Source organism: Corticium candelabrum, chromosome 2 (genome assembly GCF_963422355.1).
Source record: "Corticium candelabrum chromosome 2, ooCorCand1.1, whole genome shotgun sequence".
NCBI classification, from domain to species: Eukaryota; Metazoa; Porifera; class Homoscleromorpha; order Homosclerophorida; family Plakinidae; genus Corticium; species Corticium candelabrum.
The window spans coordinates 10824417-10841916 of NC_085086.1; the positions used below are offsets into that span (position 1 = coordinate 10824417).

The following is a 17500-nucleotide window of genomic DNA, read 5'->3' on the forward strand; positions in this document are numbered from 1 at the left end:
ACAGACAGCACAAGGTCTTCAGGTGCAGGTAGCAATGCTGCTTACTCTCGTCTCGGTTTGGTGTGCAGAAGATGTAGGAACGTTGTGGCAAAATAGAATTTTGTATTACAACCTGATTAGCACAGCAGAGCGAGGTTGTAATGTTGGACAGGTGTTTGTCTATTTGTCTGTCTGTTTATGAGTATGTCTGTCTGTTTGTCTGTCTATCTCTCTGTCTGTCTGTCTCTCTGTCTGTTGATCTGCCTGTGTCTTACATGTTTGTCTATTTGTCTGCCCATCTTTATATGAAGTCAGAATTTCAATCGAGTGAAATACCAGCAACTTCCTACATCTTCCTTCTACACACTAAACTCTAACTCTCTACCAATTAGTTAATATCCTAGGATCTTTGTTGATCAAGGTGTACATGTTATTGACTGACTTTTCTGTCTTTTAGGTACGAGAGGCACTCAGTCTCGTTCTAGTGCTGGAGTGGCTTCCAGAGGATCAGGGAGTATTACGACGTTGCGTTCTGGAACCAGCTCACCTCATATACCGCTCACGACGACGAAGAGCAAAGAAAAGACTTCGTCACATATACCGTCTTCTTCACCAGTACCTGTTGCTTTGAAAGGGTAATTATTTAGAGACAAAATAATGTATTTAGGCAAGACAGGTGGACAGATGGACAGACTGACAGAGAGGCAGATGGACGGACGGACAGACAGACTGATGAACGGACAGCCAGGCAGACAGACACACAGACAAATGGACAGACAGACAGGCAGACAAATGGACGGGCGGACAGACTAGACTGATGGACACACATACAAATGGACAGACAGGCAGGCAGACAAATGGATGGACAGGCAGGCAGATGGACGGATGGGCAGACAGACTAATGGACAGACAGACAGACAGACACACAGACAAATCGACAGACAGACAAGCAGACAAATGGATGGACAGACAGACTAGAATGATGGACACACAGACAAATGGACAGACAGGCAGGCAGACAAATGGACGGACAGGAAGACAGATGGACAGACAGATAGACAGACTAGACTGATGGCCACACAGACAAATGGATGGACGGGCAGACAGACTAATGGACGGACAGACATGCACACGCACAGACAAATTGACAGACAGACAAGCAGACAAATGGATGGACAGACAGACTAGAATGATGGACACACAGACAAATGGACGGACAGGCAGACAGACTGATGGACAGACAGGCAGGCAGACAAATGGACGGACAGGCAGGCAGGCAGACAAGTGAGCAACATACATACAGACAGACAGGCACAACATGTCAAACTGATAACAACTCATCCTCTCCACTATGTGCAGGTCTTTTTCGAAGAAGAATCACTCGACAACATCCAATGGTCAGCCGCACATCGCTTTATCATCTACCAAGTCAGTGAAGCCCAAAACGTAGTAACTAGCTACACAGCCCAAATGCATAATAAAGCTTGCTATCTTTTCTCAGTTCTCGTGTGTATATAGTGATATAACATAACTCAGCATGCTGGCGTGTGAGCTGTGATTGCCACTCAGCAGCAATATTTTTCTTTCTCAGTGAGACAGACAGACAGATGTGGCGTCGGCGGCTAGTACAAAGGACTAGTTTTTTAATAGTTTGATGTGGCTGTAAATGTGAGATGTAAACATAGGAGAAGTAATGTCAGTATTTGACACCGTGTTTGGCTCTCCTCAATCAGACATGTGAGGACCACGTGTGTGCGCACGTGGTTATTCATGTGGTAAGCACGTGTCTGCGCACGTGGGGTTTATTGGTAAGCACTAATTGTTGCACGTGGGTCATGTGGTAAGCACGTGTTGGGCACGTGGGGTTTTCATGTCACGTTTATGTGGTAAAGCAGGTTGATGCACTTGGTTTTCATATCGTAAGTAAGTACCCGTTGGTGCATGTGGCTTTTCATGTGCCAGCAGTTCGTCTCAGTGCATGTGGCTTTTCATGTGCCAGCAGTTCGTCTCAAGCACCTCTCACGTGCAAGTAGGCAAACAGCACGTGAGGTTCTCATGTAGAACATGCAAGCACGTGTTAGTGCATGTGAGTTTGTTTATCACATGTTTGTGCACGTGCGTTTGTTTACCACGTGTGGGTGGACATGATTTGGATCCGGTGTGTGTGTGTGTGTGTGTGTGTGTGTGTGTGTGTGTGTGTGTGTGTGTGTGTGTGTGTGTGTGTGTGTGTGTGTGTGTGTGTGTGTGTGTGTGTGCAGTACATGCATCACATACATACATGTCTACACATCCATGTCACCCATCCAGGTAACTCCCCACAAGTCACGTGACAACTACAAAGTCTCACGTCATCATGGGCCTGGTGTACAGCTCTAATCTAAATCAAATTGCTATGCTGACAACAGAGTACAGTATAACACTAAATAATAGAACGTGACACACGATCTCAAGTTGATATGCACGAACGTGACTGCTGCATGCCCACAGTAGCACTACAGTACAGACAAAGCAATAGCAGTATGTAGAAAGCAATGAATTTGTCATCCGTTATGACTAGAATACGACTAACAGTATCATTTTTACCAATTATGTCCATGACATTCATGCTCAGTTGTTCTGACCAGTGAAGCCGAATTCGGTGAACTGATCGTCGTCCTCTTCGGTGATCAATGTGAGAGCTAAATATTGATGTTGATAATTTTAGTAAACGTGGACGTGTGTGTGTGTGTGTGTGTGTGTGTGTGTGTGTGTGTGTGTGTGTGGTGCTGTGGCTCAATTGGTTAGAGAGTGCGTTTGGAGAATGGAAACATGCGGGACCTTACAGGGTTGCAAGTTCAAGTCACAGTGATGGTGAGCTATGGCATAATTTCCTTGGGCAAGACACTCACACACAATTGCCTCTCTCAACTCAGGAGTATAAATGAGTACCTGGTCATTGACTGGGGTGGCAAAGGCCTCCGACTGCGACAAAGTCCATCAGCCACTGTGGTCGGGGTGGGACTTCAGGTGCCCACACCACAGTTGGCGTCGCAGTCAGTGCTCCTGCGAGCACCTGGCCAAGCTCCAGGAGATTGCTTAGCTTGGCCAATAGCTCCAGGTTAGTCCACAGGAACCCAGCCATTTGGGTTGGGGCATTACCGTTTAACGGCAGCTCCTTATTCATTTGCCATTTTTGCCGTGTGTGTGTGTGTGTGTGTGTGTGTGTGTGTGTGTGTGTGTGTGTGTGTGTGTGTGTGTGTGTGTGTGTGTGTGTGTGTGGCATCTGTAGCTCAGTTGGTTTTTGCTCCTGAGAGTTGCATTTGGAGAATGAAAATCTTCGGGACGTTGAGGTCGTAGATTCGCGGACAAGACGTAATTTCCTTGGGCAAGAAATTCACAATTGCCTCTCTAGACTCAGGAGTATAAATGAGTACCTGGTCTTTGACTGGAGGTGGACTAGATCGCTGGCTTGGCAGGTACATGTGGACTTGAGGTCCAGTCCCGTGGTTGTGCCAAAGTCAGTGCCCTTCAATGCCTGGCCACACATTAAGGGGTTCGTCAGAGCGGCCTAAAACTCTGAGTAGCGTCGGGGTCCCGACCTAGAAATAGTCAGGGGCGATATCCTCAGAACTTTCCGAAGGGCATATTCATTTGTTCATTTGTGTGTGTGTCTGTGTCTGTGTGTGTGTGTGTGTGTGTGTGTGTGTGTGTGTGTGTGTGTGTGTGTGTGTGTGTGTGTGACATGAGTCGCTGTATGAGACTGGATGGTGCACAAATGTGTACAATACACTTACCACTCTCTTCCGTTGGTGTGAGTCTTGCTGGTTCCAATGTAAAGTCTTCGTCAAAGTTTGACGTGTCGTCTTCAGACTTGATCTGAGGAATGAACGGAGGACTAACCTGCAAGACAACAGTTCAAAGTCGTGTGTGTGTGTGTGTGTGTGTGTGTGTGTGTGTGTGTGTGTGTGTGTCTGTGTCTGTGTCTGTGTCTGTGTCTGTGTCTGTGTGTGTGTGTGTGTGTGTGTGTCTGTGTGTGTCTGTGTGTGTGTGTGTCTGTGTCTGTGTCTGTGTCTGTGTCTGTCTGTGTCTGTGTCTGTGTCTGTGTCTGTCTGCGTGTGTCTGTCTGTGTCTGTGTCTGTCTGCGTGTGTCTGCCTGTGTCTGTGTGTTCATGTGTGGGTGGGTGTGTTTTCTGACCAACATTCTTACCTTGCGATCATAAAGGTCCTGCCAGTTGACTTCACCAAAGAAAGGATGCTCCATTACCTCCTCTGCATCGCGTCTACTTCCTCCTAATCTGCACAATTAACACACAAAATTCAAAACAAGACCCATAATCAACACACTGATATTAGTGCCAGCATACACACTACAATACACACTAACGTTTGCTTAATTTGGTTACTGTATTTGCTTGATTATTACCCAGTGCTCAAGTAAGCCCCCACCCCAGCTTTGCCCAAAGCTCTAAGATCTTCACACTTCTTAGTCCTTTAATTAGTGCTAATTGGTGCTTCCCATAGCGTCTGTTTGCTAGACTTGTGCCTGTAGAGATCCTGACATTCTTAACTTGTGCATGCCTGACGACCACGTGTTGAAGGTTTGATACCTCTGATGCATGTGTTTGCAGACAGGTAAGGCAGACAGACGGACAGACAGGTAAGGCAGAGAGACAGACAAACAGGTAAGGCAGACAGACAAACAGACAGACAGACAGGAAAGGCACGCAGACAGACACACAGACAGGTAAGGCAGACAAACAAACAGGTAAGGCAGACAGACAGACAGACAGACAGGAAAGGCAGACAAACAGCAGAGACCAGATCATGGAACGAGTTTCTCTTACCTTTCCTGAGTTGTACAACCATGTGATTCAAATGTATGCCCAACCCAGCTCCCTTGTCTTCATGCAAGGTTCCTCTACCGTAGTAATTCCATCTGAGGAGGGAGTTCATCAAGGAGACCCTCTGGGTCCTGTTCTTTTTGCTATGGCCATTCATCCAGTCTTAACTAAGATTCAGAAATCCCACTCTCAAGTACGCGTACTGGCCTACCTGGATGACGTATCTATGCTGGGAGGGGCGAAATCTGTTTTGGCTGCGTTTCATGACTTGAAGGAGACCTTCTCAACCATCAATCTGGTCATAGCAGAAAAAAGTGCGAGATATTCTCTCAATCGTCCTCGACTGCTGTTGAAGGGTTTGAAGAAATTCCTGTGTCTTGTGATGGTGCACTCTTCATTGGTTCTCCGATTGGTTCAATGTCATTCGTTACGTCGTCTTGTGCCACCATAGCCCAGTCAAAGCTCTCACTGTGCGATCAGCTTACCAAATTGCATGATATTCAGAGTGCAATGCTGCTATTACGATGCTGTTACGTCCCCAACCTTAACCATTTGGCCCGGACAGTCCATCCTGATTTGCTAGTTTATGCTTCTACAATCCATGACTCTAGGACAAAGGAAACCTTCTCTCACCTCTTAGGCTATGACATGGTTGATGACAGGATTTGGCATCAGGCTTCTTTACCCATCAGAATGGGCGGTTTTGGGATGATTCCTATGCTGTCAATGAGAAAACCAGCTTTTGTTGCATCCTGGGCCAACGCTTTTACAGTACAGAGCTGCCATTCCGATTCCCTGTTTTATGTCCTATTATCGACAGTCTCTTAAGCTCTTCAACCACTCCAATCAGTGAGGCCATAGCAAGGTCTGTCCCTTCAGAAAAATATCTCCGACTACCTGCCATGTACTGGGAAAGTTCAACAAAAGCTATCTTCTGTCACTGCTTCTTCTAATGCTCAGTATCTACTTGAAAATGCCCCCACTGCCAGAGATGCAGCCCGTCTACGCTCAACAACAGGTAAGGGTGCTGGGGCTTGGCTTAATGCCATCCCTACATCGGAAGTGTTCGCACTCAATTCTTGCGATTTCGCTTGGCGTCCTTCCTTCGTTTGAGTTTGCCCATAGTCTTCTCCAGCTGGACAATGACATGCAATTGTGGAGCTCTTATAGATGACAGTGGATACCATTTGCTGACCTGTAAGACTGGTGGTGGGCCGGTATGGTCTCACGAATCGATTTCGTCCGTCTGGTCTGATTGTTTCCGTGGGTTGCATATCCATCACCACAGGGAGCCGAGGAGTCGTTATACAACCACAGACAACAGACCAGACATCGTATTTTTTACTCAAACATTGGAAACAATGTTGACCTTGATATCTCCCTCGCCCACCCATGGAGTAGTGACATCTTTCCATCATCCGCTGGTGTTAGTGGTGCCGCTGCAGAGAGGAGAGCAGACAGAAAGAAAGAAAATGCAGCAAACAGCAATTACCAGGTGGTATAATTGCCACTGTAATCCCACTGGTAAAAAACCATTTTTGGAGTTTGGGGGATCGATGGGTGGAACCTCCTGTGCAAATTAGCAAAGAAGTCATCAGACAAAGTGGGACGACCAAACGCTGCGGAGTTTATCAACTTCTGGTCCAAACGCTTTTCTATTCAGCTCTAGAAGTGCAATGCTAGAGTCATATCTAAAAAGCTATCTTCGATGTCTGAAGACAACAGATGTGACCTCTTTGCCACCCAGTACTTCAGCCACTAGCTGGTACTGGAGGCTTTGCTTGTACACTAGTTTTTAAAATCAATTAATACATACATACATACACACACACACACACACACACACACACACACACACACACACACACACACACACACACACACACACACACACACACACACACACACACACACACACACACACACACACACACACACACACACACACACACGACGCACACTTGCTGCATCGTGTCTGCACTCGCTTACTTCAATTGTTGCTGCTTTATTGTAGTACTCCTGATGATATTATCATCCACATGGGTTTGTGGTAAGAACAATTGACTATGTGTTACTGTATGCACTTGTATATTTGGTTGACTGCATTCTGTCTTTTTGGCAATTTGTTGTGTAGCAAGCACAGCAAATGCATGCGTTTAAATTTGCTGGTGAAGATTCACTGAAATTCATCATTGGACAAGTTCACACTGTACGAGTGACATTTTGTGGTGGTTTGGGATCCTGTTTGCCAGTTTAGGTGTTTTGTCTGCTTGTCGATTTTGGTAGTAGTAATTAAGCTACGAGCGTAAAGAAGGACACCACAATGAGTGGTGGACTGCTTCGCGAGAAGCTCACTCTAAACGGGTTGAATTGACTTCCGGTCTGTCTGTCGGTATGTCTGTACCTATCTATCTATCTATCTATCTATCTATGTTTGTTTGTAAGCGTGTGTCACGCTCGGGGAGTTTTCAGCCAATCAGCAATCGTTTTGGGACGCTAAAGGTAGGTGACGTAATACTAGCTTGTCAGCGTGAATCACTCTCGGGAATTTGTAGAGCCAATCAGCCGTCCTTTGGCACACCAACAATGGGTGACGTAACAATCCCGCGCATTATGACAGAAAAGCCGAGATGTCGTAAACCTCCATTTTACGGTCAAACTGTCGTCAAACCGAGACGCGCAGAGTAAAAATCAGGTAATAGTTGTTCGCGTTTGTTACTTTTTACAAAAGAATCGCAAAACAAACGAATTTATCGTTCTACAAGAAGCCAAGCGAAGGTCCCATGGGACCATGCATCTAGATAGGCACCGTTGCATAGGCATCACCAACATGTCATCCGCGATCTTCAAGAGAGCAATATATTCTAAGTAGGACTGACGATAAACGATCGACGTCGTCTTGCAAGAATGATTCATAGGAAACGTTGACGCTGCTTAATTAATATCTTCTGGATCCGGTCGCTAGATGTACATGCATGTCGCTTCACAGTATATTCTATGCAGCTAGAAGACGTACATCGATCTCTAGCTACAACGAAATAGCGGAACGAAAGATGGCGACGATTCAATAAAAGTATGATAATTTGATAGTCCATCTCGACAGTTAATTAATTTATTAACTTCCAGTGATACAAGAGCGCTATACATGCATAATTGAGACATAACGTGGATAACAAGTCCGCTCCGTGCAAGAGTTGCGTAGCTGTGTGAATTCGAAGTAGTGTGAGACATTGATGGTATTTAGTTAATTATCTTTAATCACATTGATAAAACCATGTGTTTTCAAAGAATTACCGTTTACATTCTAGCAACAATTAAGGTAATGATTAATTAATGATAACGACAATAAATAAACAAAATTTAATAAAATTTACATTAATATTTACAATAAATACACACACACACGGACGGACGGACACACACACACACACACACACACACACACACACACACACACACACACACACACACACACACACACAACGTCAATTCTGTCACTTGTGCTGAATTCGAAGTGTAGTGTGGGACATTGATAATATTTAGTTAATTATCTTTAATCACGTCGACGAATCCCTGTGTTTTTAAAGAATTATAAATTCTAGCAACAAGCTAATGAATAAATAATGATAATGACAATAAATAGACATTTACAAAATTAATAAAATTACATTAATATTCACAATAAATACACACGTGACACACGCGTGCGCGCGCGTGCCACACACACACACACACACACACACACACACACACACACACACACACACACACACACACACACACACACACAAACAATACGTCACTTCTGTCACTTGTGCTGAATTGCAAGTATCTATAGTGTGAGACATTGATTTAGCTAATTATCTTTAGTCACATCGACACATCCCTGTGTTTTCAAAGAATTATACATTTTAGCAACAAGACATTAATTAATTAATGATAATTACAATAGATAAACAAAAATTTAATAAAATTTGCATTAATATTCACAATAAATATACACACACAAACACGCAGACAGACACACACGCACAGACACACACACACACACACACACACACACACACACACACACACACAGACACACACACACACACACACACACACACACACACACACACACACAAACACAGACACACACACAGACACACACACACACACACACACACACACACACACACACACACACACACACACACACACACACACACACACAGACAACACACGCTCGTAGCTGTGAAGCGACGGTGTAAACACAGCTTCATTTACTAGTAGTAGTACAGTTGGTGAATGAAGAAGCTCAGCCAGGCACACCCAAAATTCAAGCTGGCAGACTGCAGAGCGACAATGCAGAGACACTGTTGAACAAGCAAAATGTTACAAGTCAGGTACAGCTACACACCTCGCCCTGGTTGTTGTTGGGGAAACATACACGTACAATGTATGTGCTAAACCCTTAAGTTAAAGCAAAGGACTAAACACCATGTACAGGACGGACGCCCGATGACCGAATTCTCGTTAGCAGAGGTGGAGCCTTATGATGACATCACGTTTGTCTATTGGTCAGTAATGACACCACTTCTCGTCTATTGGTCGGAATAACTTCATTTGCATCTCCGCTAACCAACTATATATACGGTCGGTGAGACGTATGGTCGTCGAACGACTACTTATACCTCCACCCGGAAATCCGGGCCTCGGGTAACAATGAATAAAGCAGTTTGTTTGTCTGTGTATTTTTCTGCTGTTTGATTGTTTGTAAAATTGTTTGTTTATTTGTCTGTCTGTCTGTCTGTATGTATGTCTGTCTGCCTGTCTGTCTGCCTGCCTGCCGCCTGCCTGCCTGTCTGTCTGTCTGTCTGTCTGTCAATCACATATATTTGAACTTTTTCTATGATACATTTTGCAATGCAGGGTACTATGTACTGTCCAACTACTATTAGTGTTCATCAACTAAACTCAGCTAAACTTGAAACTCTGTCTCTGTCTCTGTCTGTCTGTCTGTCTGTCTGTCTGTCTGTCTCTCTGTCTGTTTCTATTAGTGCAATAGCCGCTTCCAACTGCAGTGGATGTCTCATCACCATGACATGAATCTAATTAGTTGGAGACCGTGTTCGCACTCTCTTACAGACGTTTTAACGTAATTCATTAATAATTATTAATGTTTGCATCTTGCTGCTGGAACATAAAACAGGTGCGCATGTTCGGAGGACGAGGCAGTCAGTATGGCTCCGAGTTTACAACGCGTTTGGATTACTCATTCAATGATTGTCACTGTGCAGAGACTTGTCTAAATAGCTCACATATCTATTTAGTAAGATAATGGCGTAAAGTTATGGTATGCAACGTTTTTCACGCCTACTTAGCTTGACTGTAACTGCATAAATGCCTTTGATCTTTGCCCTTACTGTACTCGTGCACATGCACACAGATGCACGCACTCACACACCTTTACCGAGGAATGACGTTCATCGAGGCCGAGCTTTACCCAGAGATGTAGCAAGATGCGATGTGAACCCACTCGTGGTCGGGTAGATTGCAGTCGAAAGGAGCAAGCAGTCATGGATGCCGCAATAGCTTGGACCTCGGAAACCGACATCTCGGTACGAATACCGTCATCGTGGGATCACTGATATGCATAACCATACGTGTTACACTGTACGCGTACGTTGACGAGTGAGGGAGTCTGATGGAAACAGCCGAAATCTCCTAGGATAAACCGGGGTAACTCCGTGAGTAATTTGATATACACCCGTATATTGCTACGTAGGAGTGTTGTAGTCGCTTGATCTTACTACCGTATGGAGCAGGAGCCTTCTGCCAATCAGCATGTGGGTGACCATCTCTGAAATTTAATCATTCTTGAGATAATTCGGGACTATCGTCGGCGCTGCTAATCTTGTGGGTGGGGCAACTTCGTGACAGCTAGAGTTTGGTTCTGGCAACTTACGACTTACGAATGGTTGTAACTATTGTTTGCTCGAGTAAGTTTCTTTACTGCATCAATTGTGGTAGTGACAAATAAGACATACCTGTTAGGAAGTTGCTCTGCGGTGTAGGAGGCGTTTTTTGTTGCTGTAGCTTCGCCGTCCCGGATGTCCATTCAAGTAGCAATTGACTTGCTTTGGAACTCATAATCCTACGTCGAGTAGTTTACTAATAGTAGAAGAGATTCAAACCCTAAACTGGAGGTAAGACGCTTCACGCAAGAACAGGGTTAGATATTCACGAAGTTGCCCCGAATGAGCCTATTCGTTTAGTACAGGGTTGCCTAAAACGTGTAAGATGAGTGGCCGGTACGAACAAGAGTGAAATGACTTAAATGAGTGAGTCTCTACACGCCATGCGTGAAAGTTGATGAGTATAATTAATTAATTAATTAAACCACGTAAAATTAGTAAGTTTATGATATGGATTTTATGTGTATCAAGTGAACAGCGTATCATGGCAGTTGCAAACGCATCAGGCACGTACTGCAGCAAAGATATCAATCTGTCCGGAGAAATAGACTGGAGAAGTCAACGAGGCTCCGTTAACCCTAACTCTGACCCTAAACCCTAACGTACCCAAACAAGTTTTTCAGAATTCCACGATCCGAACGTATTTGAGCGATGACAGACACCGTCTCTGCTACATTGCTACTGTAATGCCAGACCATCCGCGTACAAAGAGACCAAACCCAGTACTAAATTGTGTCGATGCGGGCCCTAATAATGCAAACGGGGATGTCGTGAGAATCTAATAATTAGATTTATGTGGCCTATAATAGAATATTATTAATCCCTTGAATGTTTTTTTTTGTACCCCTCAGCTCTCTGTATAGCTAGCAACAAAAGAAAATCTATGTTCCATAGATCAGACCGACAGATAAGACAGCCACAGCCATCTGTCATCGCTCGACAGATTTCTCTTGGAGTGAAAGTTGTAACTACAAGAAAGTCCAGAACATCCATAATCTTATTACTCTAAAGTCACCCGTATTTTTAAAAAGCTACACTGTATCATCCAAGCAGGGTCCGATCAATAAAGTGATTCAACAGTCTAGATCTCTGCATGGTCTCCGTTGCAAGTGATCGACACATTAATATTGAAAAGCGTCTTTGCTGCTATTCCATTAGCACAATGTGAATGAATACATACACAATGTCCACTAGGATACACTATAGATATCTAGTCGTCTAGTAGGAGGTGCAAGTCAGTAGTATTGGATAATGTTTCCCATCCATCTTCGGCTCCTTGTTAATAATCTGCTACTGCCCCAATCCTAATCATGACAACAGACTCTATCAATGCAAGCCATCTACCCATACCTTTTAAAACATTTCACCTTTCTTCCATTGCTGTATCACATCCTCATATATAGGGTGAGGTATCCGTCGGCAAGCCTTCAACAAATCCTCTATTGTCTGCTGTTTGGATACTTTCGCTCTTCTTGCTTCAATCAGAGCGCGTAGTTTCCCAGTGTAGCGAGGTTTATCATGAGTTTCTGACTTAATCTGATCTTCGTTCATTCCCAACTCCAGGCCAATTTCATGCCACTGGCTGCTGCCAAAATGAACAACAGCTCTGGTTATCGATTCATAATCTCTCTCGACATTGCCTAAACACAATGTAATTGAGACTGCTTGTCAAAATGTTAATGAATTACTTAGATGTAAATATGACTGAATTACCTGTGAATAATGCAGATTCACTTGCACGTTGCTTTCCACCATCTACAACAACACAAATTATTATATACACAGATATGTAAATACATTAGAGAAAAATGTGCATACAATTTGGAATAAATATATTCTAATTTGTTTACCTGTTGATGCATTCTGACGCTCAGCTGTTGAAGCCATCGGTTCACTCGAAAGATCAGATCCTGTGGTAAACAAGTCAAAAAGTATAAAATATTAAACAAAAAATGTGTCATCCACAAACTCACCTCTTGGAGAAAACCAGATGTCTATCGACTTCTTCTCTTCAGCTGTGAGACAAGCTGTTGAATTATTGGTATAAAGCAAACGTTTATCTTTAGGGTAATCATTTAAAGACACGAGTCGATCACTGTTGACGGGCAGGAAGCTATTTTCTCCCGATGTCAGATGTTGGAAACAGACAGAGTACTCGAAACCCGATAATCCTTGCTGCTTCACTTCGTCCACTGACTCGACGATAAATTGACGGGCTTCGACACAGCTCTTCCTTACGTCTTCATATGACAATGAGTCTTCTGGTCTCAGCCCCACAAGAACATAATCATAGGTATAGAATATTTTAATGTCACACGCATTCTCTGTGTGTAAAATAGCATAGTTACGATATAATGAAGGCTTGTACGGATACTGACGAACACATCGATTCAAGAGACGAAAGAACAATGCCTCTATGAACATGCCAACGCTGTCTGGCCTCAACACAAGAGGAGCAGGACTTGCAATATCATTACTACTGCTTTTCACCTCAATTTTAACTTCATAATCTTCCCGCAGGGCACTGGGGACAAAGTACTCAATATCCTGCTCAGACGTTTGATGTTTTGACACAATATCGAGCAGTTGTGCCGCTTCTAGCATTTTGCTGCGATCTTCATCTTTCAGATCGCGGAAGAAATAATTGGCAAGCTCTTGCGACATGATGCCTTTCTTGGTAAGCATATCGAAGTCCTTTTGAAGATTAGCAGGTAAACCCTTAGAATGCAAAGGACAGAGACGAGAGAGAGACGTGAACACCCACTGAGCATCAATGAATACATAATGTCGAAGAATTGGAGATGATGAAAAGTAGACCACAATAGAGAAGTTATGCAAATGAGAGAGAGCATCAGACACCTCACTGGACGACTTTATTGAACATTGCTCTACACCTACTTCTACCAACTTTTCAAACGGAATGATCTTGTCATGTGACTTGTCTCTTATTTCATACACCTTATCTTCAATCAGTAACCAGTTGACTGGAATCAGTTCTTGTGTACAATGTTGCTCTACCTTAGATATTATCAACTTTCGTAGTGCAACTAATTCAGGATCTTCTTTCCTTCTGTCAATTATAAAATGACAATTATTTACAAACAAATAAGATACTCTAGTGTACCAATACCGGAATATTCTGGATAGCCGTGATGGTGAATGTGACTTTGTATTGTCGATACAGAAACACAACTCTGACTTAAACAATGATGACTGGCTTTCTGGTGGCCGACGGTAAACATGACCTGTGTATGGCTTGTCACGTAACATTCTGTTGAGAACTGCATCTTGTTTTCTCATCACTTCTTCTTCTTTACCAACAATTTTATCAGCATGACTGGCTGCAAAGATAGCAGGTGGAGACACACACTCAAATACTGATCCAATGCCTTGAGTACTACTCTTTACTACAGCATTTCCAGTGGACTCTGTGTTGCTAAAATAGAAAAACAATTATTGCGTCACAAATTCCTCAAACTCAACTAGGACGTCCTTGTTTTCTTTGTACCTGACATTTGTAAGTTTCTCTTCAGTTTCACTCCTACTCTCATCTGCTAATTGATGATGTTTGGACACAGAACTGACACTGATGGCAGACAAGTGATGATTGATCCAGTCCTTGTTGTATTTCATGTGATGAAGCTTCACTTCCAAGTGCTGATAATCACCTTCAACATTGAGTCGAACTGATGACTGAGCTTCAGCTTCCAGTGGTATTGACACATCATATACCATGAGATAGACAGAATTGGAAGCCACAAATGGAGCCAAGCTTGAAAACAAGTTTTCTTGTCCACCGTGGTCACACACATGAATTATTACTCTGGGTAGAGCTACATGAATGTCGCTGTATTTTTGCATCATGCTTCTGACCTGTTTGCTCAGTGTTGCGTACTCATATCGCTGCAATTTCCTTCCTCCACAATTTGACTACCACAGACCACCAATAAGTGTTGAAAGAAAAGCAAGTCTTTCATAAATAAACGTTATGCCTCACCTTACTTCCTGTATTTTCCAAGACATTTGCAACCATTCGTCGAACCTGACCTTCCTTGATTGGAATCCATGCCTTGCTGTCATCATCTTGGTGCAACACCTCTATTTCTATTGCTTCTGTGCTTGTATGCTTAGGATTAAACCTCTCCCGTTTCAAAGATCTCTTCAGATTTGACTTTCCACTTCCATCTTTTCCTACCAGCTTCACCACTCCTCTCTTCACAGGTACCAACTGCAACCGATTCCCAAAGTCCTGCTCCTATATCATAAGTTTTATCAATACAATATCGTCAATGTCACCGTTAAGTTCAAAACGTATTATAGATAGACTGAGAAAAAAAGGAATAGAAAAACCTCAAATACAGTAACTGTACTCAAACCAATAAGTTATAATAATAATAATAATAATAATAATAATAATAATAATAGGAAAGATGAGCAGCAGTGGTTACCTATCTCAGACAATGAGGTCACATCGTGTCTCAAAAGGATGGGGAACTGGAAGTCTCCTGGTCCAGACAAGGTTTATGGTTTCTGGATCAAGCGTATCACGTGTCTTCACACTGATCTTACTCGTAACTACAACCTGCTGGTTCACAATCCAGACTCTGTACCAGACTGGTTGTCTCAAGGAATAACCACTCTGATTGCTAAGAATGACAAGACTGACCAGGCCAAAAATTACCGGCCTATTACGTGTCTGTCTGTCTTCTATAAGACCCTCACCTCAGTCATCAGGATGAGGATTGCAGGGCATTTGGATCAGAGAAACCTCATGGCTCCGGAGCAGAAGGGTTGTCGACAGGGATCTTTTGGTGCGAAGGATCAGCTGTTGATCAACAAGCTGCTTACCGAAGACTGTAGGACCAGGCACAAGAGCTTGAGCATGGCTTGGGTGGACTACCAGAAAGCCTATGACAGCGTGCCACACAGTTGGTTGCTCCAATGCCTTCAGCTGCATAAGATCAGTCCAGTCTTGTGCGGGTTCCTGTCACGTGTGATGAAGAGTTGGAGGACATCGATGGTGCTTTCTTGCGGGAATAGTACGATCAAGACAAGGCTTATGCAGATCAGGAGGGGTATTTTCCAAGGTGACTCACTTTCTCCACTTTTCTTCTGTATGGCTCTCAATTCTCTGAGCAAGGAGCTGAACAGAACCGGTTACGGCTACCGGATGACCACTGGGCATGGTGAGACTGCCAAACGTCACTTATCAGTCATCTACTTTACATGGATGATCTGAAGCTGTATGACAGAAACTCTGATCAGTTGGACGGGTTGTTGCACACGGTTCGTACCTTCCCTGATGACATCCAGGGGAAGTTTGGTCTGGACAAATGTGCTGTTGCACACTTTGTCAACGGCAGGCTATCTGGACACAACTCTGGAGTGGCGGTAGGAGAAACGGACACCATCAACTGTCTGGAACCGGTCAAGTCTACAAGTACTTGGGTGTAGATGAGAGTAACGGTATTCAGCACAGCACGATGCGGCAGAGACTCCGTCGTGAGTACTTGCGCAGAGTGAAGGTGGTTCTCCGGACTGAGTTGTACGGTCAGAACAAGATTCTAGCCATCAATGGGTTTGCACTACCGGTTCTCACTTACGGTTTTGGCGTCATTCATTGGGGGTGCACGGACCTGCGGCAGCTCGATCGACGGACCAGAAAGCTCCTCTCTATGCACGGTGTCCACCATCCTGCTGCAGACGTTGACCGACTGTACGCTCCTTGCAGTGATGGGGGTAGGGGGTTACAACAGATTGAGTCGACATATCAGTCTTGTATTGTGAGGCTGAGCTGTTACCTTGCTGACAGTTCTGATCCTTTCATGCAGATGATACGGGAGTGTGACTGTGGAAAATCTTCACACTCAATCAAGCGCATGGCTTGTCGGTTTACTGCACGGCTACGGAGGAGTCTTGCTTCGGACGACAAGTCGCACAACTTACACAGGAATGCATCCATCTCGGTTGAAGGTGGCTTCGAGCAAGCCCCTGAAACAGATGCGAGACATTACCGTACGTGTTGCAGTTCTCTTCGTGTGCGGTCCTGGAGCGGTAAGCCTATGCACGGGCAGTATCGTTGTCTCACTGAGCAACCGCCTGTGGACATGAAAGAGACCTACGGATGGCTAAAGGCAGCAAATCTTCCTGCTGCAACTGAGGGACTGGTTGTTTCTGCTCAAGACCAAGCTCTTCGGATTAGGTACTATGAGCGCAAGATTCTACATCGTGATGTCAGTCCTACTTGACGCATGTGCAGTGTTGGCCTGGAAACAGTCGAACACATTGTGGCAGGCTGTAGTGCTTTGGCACCGACGGACTACACTGATCGACACAATCAGGTGGCATCCATCATTCACTGGAATGTTTGTCGCCATTTTGGGGTTCCAGTGGAGAGCAGATGGTACCGGCATCATCCTGATAGGCTTGTGGAGACGGATGACATTACTATGATGTGGGATACCACCATCCCCACTGCCAGGAAGATCAAAGCCAATCGTCCAGACATCTGTCTCAGAAATAGGAAGACAAACACTTGTCTTCTTATTGATATCAGCTATCCCGGCAAAATTGGCAAGAAACATGCTGAGAAGTTGGCGAAGTACAGCGACTTGCGAGTGGAGCTAAGCCGCATGTGGCATTGTCGAACACTGGTGGTTCTGGTGGTCTTGGGAGCTTTATTCCAGGACATTATTCCATAATGACATTACATAAGACATTATTACATAAGACATTATTCCA

The 17500-nt window shown here is 44.2% G+C and overlaps 2 protein-coding genes across 3 annotated transcripts in view; one reads left to right on the forward strand and one right to left on the reverse strand.

Moving 5' to 3' along the window:
- Positions 1-1687, forward strand: part of LOC134198113 (serine/threonine-protein phosphatase 4 regulatory subunit 4-like) — a 20002-nt gene extending 18315 nt beyond the window's left edge. Inside the window, exons 21-23 of one of the 2 annotated variants that reach the window (XM_062667447.1) lie at positions 1-28; positions 437-614; positions 1339-1687. The exon at positions 1-28 is cut by the window's left edge and continues 131 nt beyond it. In XM_062667447.1, the coding sequence (XP_062523431.1) occupies positions 1-28; positions 437-614; positions 1339-1429 (297 nt within the window). In that variant the 3' untranslated portion in view covers positions 1430-1687. The remainder of the gene's footprint in view (positions 29-436; positions 615-1338) is intronic. The other variant, XM_062667448.1, reaches the window with a different exon arrangement.
- A 10193-nt stretch (positions 1688-11880) lies between these two features.
- The window catches only part of LOC134198524 (uncharacterized), a 9027-nt gene continuing 3407 nt past the window's right edge, over positions 11881-17500 (reverse strand). The window contains exons 2-9 of the mRNA XM_062667937.1: positions 14757-15014; positions 14268-14689; positions 13890-14195; positions 12733-13829; positions 12610-12669; positions 12473-12514; positions 12127-12399; positions 11881-12063 (exon numbers count right to left, since the gene is read on the reverse strand). Coding sequence (XP_062523921.1) covers positions 12050-12063; positions 12127-12399; positions 12473-12514; positions 12610-12669; positions 12733-13829; positions 13890-14195; positions 14268-14689; positions 14757-14792 — 2250 coding nt within the window. The 5' untranslated portion in view covers positions 14793-15014 and the 3' untranslated portion in view covers positions 11881-12049. The remainder of the gene's footprint in view (positions 12064-12126; positions 12400-12472; positions 12515-12609; positions 12670-12732; positions 13830-13889; positions 14196-14267; positions 14690-14756; positions 15015-17500) is intronic.